Raw genomic sequence first — 6,723 nt, 5'->3', positions numbered from 1 at the left:
GTTTTGTCCTGTTAGGAGTTTGTGTCAAATTTGGTCACAATTGCCATATGAATCCTCAAATTATGGCCAAAAACATGTTTTGTGATAATGACCTTTAACCTTTGAACTTCAACAATCAAAATCTAATGAGTTCATTTCTGACCCCCAGTGGATGTTTGTACCAGATTGGAAGACTGGGATGTGATGGATAGACATCCCAAAAACGTCAGCACAGAGGCATAAAAACGGATCACCAGAATTTCTTTACAGACTGAGGAAATTCCGCAATGATTCAAAACAAATGAACTCTTGCAGTCAAATAAACATATTAATTAACTTAATTTCAGTTCTTAGTAGTTTGGCTTAAATCCTTTTAAGCTTATTTGACTGCAAAAGCTTTTTTTTTTTTTTTTTTTAAATCATTACAAAATTACCCTAACTTGTCTTCTCAAGTTCAGTCAACAGATTTTTTTTTTTTTAACAATGTAAGTACATCACATTCCTCTGGTCACTGTGTGATTTGTTAAGAACACAACAATGTTAGATTGTTTTTTTCATGAATTTACATTGTCAACAATACAATAAGGTAAGATGGCATGAGACATATAAACATATTTTCAAAAATATTTTTAAGCACAAAAAAAATACATTTTCTTGGCTTCCTTTTATAAATATGGTTTGCCCAAGGAGAGGCTCCATTTATAATTAACTTTCAAATAAATTAAAACTTTCTTTTTGCCGTAAGTACAGCAGAAGCCCACCTCTACTGTAAAAGCAGAAAATATACGGGCAGGAAACGGCTCTTACCTTGATAAGTTTGGGTGCAGAGAGGATAGCCTTGTGGGGCACATTGGGTGCTGGTACTATAAAGAAGGCATTTTATTCCTGCTTCAGCCTCTGATTGAACACCTCCATATGGAAAAGACCCAGGAAAATAAGTCTGCAGGGGGCACAGCAAGGAGCACAGGTTCATTTAAGTTTTATAATGGATATGCATGCTTTTAATTACAAAGAGGCTGCTTGGAAAGAGTTCAACAGTGAGACTCATTGCTATTCCAGCACAGCTTCATACTTCCGAACGATCTAAATCACTGCCACTGGTGGAATCAGATTTATTTTAATCATCTGGACTAATATGACCTGTGATGATAAATAAACTCTTTCTTGGCTGTCTCTTTTGGCAACATACAGTATGTCCGCAGAAGGTTGTTTATTTCTTTACCAATCACATTATATGAAGTCTGACTGTGTGGAAACTGATGAAAGAAGCCTTTTAGGAACTTTTCTGCAAATTACTTTGGGAACGTCCAAATATAATGACTCCTGAAGGGGTTAAAACTTTTGTGGATGCTCTATGTCCATACTTTTGTTTTCATAAGCTGTCACATTATGTGTGATAACCCTGTTGTGGCCTTAAAAGTCATTTTTTTCGTCCTAATTTAAATAGTCTCCTCACCTGCAGCCTGCTCCCAGGGCCGCACTGCTGTCTCTCTGCACTGTGACGCCTGAGTCACTCAGGGTCAGCCGCTCAGTGGCACTGCGAAGGTCTGCGTATTCTACATGCCTGAGGGACAGAAAAAGAAAGAAAGAGAGCACATCATTACTTATTACCCAGGGCTGCTGTGAGAGGGGTGACCTCAAATAGCCTGCAATGAAAACTTCCGAATAACTTGTGCCATAAATAAATCTTAACCTTTCTAAATAAATCAGCTGAAAGACAGAAATTGGTAAATGAATAAATAAATAAATAAATAGTCGGGCGTAGAAATAAATAAATAAATAAATAAATAAATAAATAAATAAATAACCTCTGTTAACCTCTAAAGGTGCAAAAAGTTCAGTCTGCCTCTGCTACAGAATTTGGCTTTAAAATCAGATATGATTACAATGAGTGACTGCTATGTTGCTCTTGACTTTCCCCAGAAAAGGGAAATCAGGGTTCCAAAAAAAAAGGGAAAAAAAGGAATAATGGGGAGAGAAAAAACTGACAAAAACTGTTTATCTGGGGCCCGGCACTCACAGGGTCAGAGGCAGTGTTAACTCAGGACACACCAGCAGCCTGTCACAGGACTAATATACACAGCAGAACAATTATACTCACATTCACACCTGCTGTCATTTTTTTTTTTACAATGGTTATTAATATGGTTTGCCCACATTAAACCTATATGTTAGACTGCACATATTGATAAGCAACAGGCAGCTTTCGGCAGAGTGTCAAACCTGCTGAAAGTAATTTCCACCAAAAGAGAATCGCAACAGCTACATTTGAGACCAGTGACTCTGCTCTGCTCTTTCTTCAAGTGTAAAATAGAGATTTAAAGACAAGACAAAGTCTAAAACTTAGTTTTTAAAGATGGACTTTAGCTGATTCAATCCTCATACATTTTATTTTATTTTATTTTGTTTAATTTTATTCCATTTTTAAATCTCTTTCTCTATTCATTTAACTGCTCTTACTCTATTTATTTGTACCCCATCCTTCTTATGGCCTTCTTTTACCATCGTGTCACGTTTTAAACGATCTACTTGCTCATTTATCTCTTATTAATCTGTTTTTATCATCCTACCTTTATTTTAGCCCCACTGATGTGATGTCGTCTCATCTTGTCGTCTTTGTGAGATGTCCTCACTCCAAATATGGCCTGTCAAATTTAAGGCCAAACACCCTAGATTTAAGCATACTTGCACTTAAAAGAAGCAAATTTGGCTGCCAGTGCAGTAAACAAATTTTGCTTGTTAAGATGTCTTAAAACCAGTAAAACTGTGTGACTCTCATTATAGCCCATAAAATCTTGAAATAAGATCAAAAACACTCATTTCAAGCAATTTATTTAAGCCTAGTTGGACATACTAGTGCTTAAAATAAGGTTTCTATAGACCTGAAGTGGATGTTTCCAGACTTGTCTCCTGTATCTAGTTAAAAATAACTCAGAAAAAGACAAAGATGCTTAACAAGACCAGGCAAGTGATATTTACTTGAATTAAGTCAAATGATCATTCCTAGTCAGCACTAGATAATTCATTTATACTTAAAACAAGACTAACTAGATTTTTTAATCTAAATATAAGATTATTACACTTGGTTAGATCGGCAGTTTTTGCAGTGCTCTTATTATTTTCATCATCTTTTATTGCATTTATTTTTATATTTTTGTAATACCTTCTAAAAATGTGCTTTATTCTTGTTGAACTTTGTATATGTAGTTTGTTCTGGCCTTTTAGACTGCCCCCCACCTTTCTCTGTTTGGCTCCTGTCTTTTATAAACAACTGTTTGTAAAGGTTCTATATAAATACAGAAAACAAAAAAAAATGCTGCATCTTGGTCCTTAATTATGTGACCCCCCTTCAACACATATTCATATGGACAGGTAAAAGCAGGCAGGACAGGGTTACAAGACTTTCACTAATACTAATGAGCATAGCAACAGTAGCATCTAGTGGATAAACTGGCACAGTGCAATCCTCAGTGTCACCATCAGTACAAAATAACTGCCAAAGCTGAGGTGACACCAGGCGCTTCTGGTTGCTCCTGGTTTCTCCTGGTTGCACCTTTGTCAGTTGTACTCATGTCTCTGCAGCATTTTACTTTATAGTGTTTATATGTGTGTGTATTTTGCAAATGTGTTGCAGCTATTCGAGATGCAGTCAGCGCCCTAATTTGACGCTTCTGGTCCATATTTTTTTGAGTTGCTGTATTGTGACTGGAGCAATCCCATCTAAAGATGGTCTGTAGTTTGTTTTTCTTAATTAATAGTGACGGGTAGTGAGGTCAAGCCCTTGGACCAACTGGGGACATGCACTCAACGCCACCATCAAAAACATTAAAAAAATGTATTCCTTACATCCTGGGTCTTCAACAAGGGGTCAGTGATCCAAAAGGATCCTCAGAATTACTGCAGGGGGTCACCAAATTATTGTTTGGTAATTGAAACCCTTGAAACCCGAACTAATTGGCTTGATTTCTTTTAAAAACATGAGAGGACGGCAATGATCAAGTTATAAGGAAATGACACAAACATTTGCAAGAAATGATGAAAAGGCACAACAAAATTACCTGACAATTACATCAATGAAAAAACAAAACAAAACAAGGAAATACCCAAATGTATGAAATGTAAAAATAATACTCTAGCATAATTTATAAAATTTTCAATAAATAATTATGATAATTATCAATATTTTTTGCACAATTTCCTTAATATTTGTTTAAAACATTTTTAATTATATAATTTCATTTAATGTGTGGGACATGTCTTGCTCATTGCATTTCTTTCCCTTTGTGTTTTCAAAAGAACTTAAACTGAATTGGCTCACAAATATGTTGAAACGATATGTGTTTGTGATGACCCCAGTTTTTATATCATTTTCTTGTGACTTTTTATTCTTTCTTTTGCAATTTGTGAGTCATTTCTGATCATCACCCCCCCCCCCAAAAGTGTGAAAAGAAATCAAACCAATCAGCTTTCAGCTTAAATGCTGCATTTGAATGCAGCCCATGAAAACTGATATTAATAAGCTGACAAAGGGTTAAATACATTTTATGTGTTCTTCTTGCGATCTTTACAAAAGGAAATTGAGAATGAGATTTGTAATAAACTTTTATTTTGAATTTCAGCCACACTGACAGAGCAATTTGGGATGCCACAAAGCTGTTACAATGAATGCATGCTAAAGCCAAACTCTGCACAAGATTTCACTCAGAAGCTGAGAGGATGCTGTTGATCCAGGGAAGGTATTTTTTGATGTCTGTGTAGACGTTGGGTACATGTGGGTAGTGACAGTTTTTGTTTTTGTTGAAAGACACAACACCAACAGCTACCCCGCTGCACACCAGAGGACCACCAGAGTCGCCCTGTTGGGAAAAAAAAGCTTAATGTGTTAATTCATTTTTTGATCAAATTTGTTTGTAGCATTTCTACACCAGCTGACATCATCTATAAAAAAAAAACATACTTGACAGAATCCTTTCATTGTGTCATATCCACCTGCACAGATAACATTAGCAGGAAGACCAGGCCATTTATCCTTACAGAGTTGTGGCATAATGATAGACACATCCACAAATCTCAGATTAGCAACAGGATTACCACTCTCAGTCAAACCCCATCCAGCAACTTGGCACTCTTTAATGTTCATTGCAGATCTGGGCAGTGGTATGGTTTGTATTGTATTGTCCAGTCGGGCATTCCCAGCAAGCTCGAGACGCACACAATCAGAAAAGAACATTAATTCAGCAGACTTCAATTAACCAAGCAAATGCTGAAAAATAGATCTGACAATAAAAATAAAAAAATAAATGTATGATGTTGCCTGAGAGTATGTACTTGAAGGACCATGATGTCGCTACCATGTTCTATTCCCCGATAAGTAGGGTTTAAGTGCTTCTTTGCGATGTTCAGTCTCAATCCAGGCTTACTGAGGTTGTGGGTGCCAAGAACAGCATGTGTGACGGAAAAAAAAAGTATACATTTTTTTTTCCGTCAACGTAATGTTAACATGTAGTAATAATACAAGTGGACATTTCTCCCTAGATTTTTTAAAAACATTTTCCCTCTTTTTTAAAACTAATTTTCAGGTCATTTTTGTGACACCTGTTACTAATTTCTTGCAATTTGAAGGACATTTATTGCCATGTTACTTATTGCCTTTTTCCCCATTATTTTTGAAAAGAATAATAAAAAATAAATAAATAAAAAGAACAAACAAACCCATTTGCTCAGTTTTAAGGGTAAAATAGTTTGTGAAAGGCATCTTGACACAGCACAAAAAAACTGATATCAACCCAAGTCTCAATGGGTAAAATCTCTTATTTGATATTATTCTTATATTACACATCTAAATACTATATAGTATTCACATTGATTTCTAATGGCTAAAAGAGGAAACTCACCCTTCTGCACAGTGTGCAGCAGAGACCACAATGTCTTTACGGATGAGGAATTCTCCACAAAAATGTTGACCACTTCTGTTCTGCAGCGGGACCATGTACAGCAAGGAGTTCTCCTTGGCCTTTCCCCCATGTACGATTTCACTTCCACTTGCTACAAAAAAAAGTTAGAATGAAAATTAGATCGATGTCCCAATTAATCCTTTGAAACCTAAACATATTGGCTGGATTTTTTGCAAACATGGAAAGAAGGAAATTAGCAATGAAAAGAGCAAGAAATTAGAAAAAAAAACAAACAATAAAATTAATTTAAAAAATAAAACTGGAAAAAGGAAAAAGAAAGTCAGTCATTTTCTGTAACTGCTTGTCCTCGTAAGGGTCATGGGGGGGCTGGAGCCAATCCCAGCTGTCATCGGGCGGAAGGCGGGGTACACCCTGGACAGGTCGAAAAAGAACAAATAAATAAAAACTGTCAAATTATTTTAAATATGTAATTATGGCAATTATACAGATGGTTTTCCCCTCAATGTTTTTTATTTTTGCCTTGTTTTTTTTTTTTCCTTTTTCCCTTGACATTTTTTCACTAGCATTTTTCTTAGATTTTTTAAAGTGATTTTCTAAATCTACTACTTTTCTGCCATATTATTTAATATCATAAGTGAGGAACAAAAAGGGAGACACATGGTCAGAAACATCTGGTATAAGGTGTCCCACAGCAGTATAACCACCTGGTCCATATAATGCAGGACGAGGCCGACCAGCAGAGAGGGAAGGCTCTGTGAGTCCAGCTTGTGTTCTGGTCTTCACCGTGTCCTTGTCCTGTGAGATGTTTCATAAGAATAACCTGAATAAC

At 36.0% G+C, this 6,723-nt stretch overlaps 1 protein-coding gene across 1 annotated transcript; it reads right to left on the bottom strand.

Annotated features, from left to right (window-relative positions):
- Positions 1 to 4,676: 4,676 nt before the first annotated feature.
- Positions 4,677 to 6,024, bottom strand: LOC121964956 (trypsin-like; the record flags this gene model as incomplete). Its single annotated transcript, XM_042515128.1, has 4 exons — positions 4,677 to 4,835; positions 4,937 to 5,179; positions 5,308 to 5,440; positions 5,874 to 6,024. Coding segments are annotated over 4 exons (686 nt in total), but the record flags the coding sequence as incomplete, so codon positions are not given.
- Between the last annotated feature and the right edge of the window lie 699 nt (positions 6,025 to 6,723).

The sequence above is a fragment of the Plectropomus leopardus genome, unplaced genomic scaffold (assembly GCF_008729295.1).
Source record: "Plectropomus leopardus isolate mb unplaced genomic scaffold, YSFRI_Pleo_2.0 unplaced_scaffold1789, whole genome shotgun sequence".
NCBI classification, from domain to species: domain Eukaryota; kingdom Metazoa; phylum Chordata; class Actinopteri; order Perciformes; family Serranidae; genus Plectropomus; species Plectropomus leopardus.
Note: the sequence above shows the minus strand (reverse complement) of the source record. Positions and strands in the feature narration are given on the sequence as shown.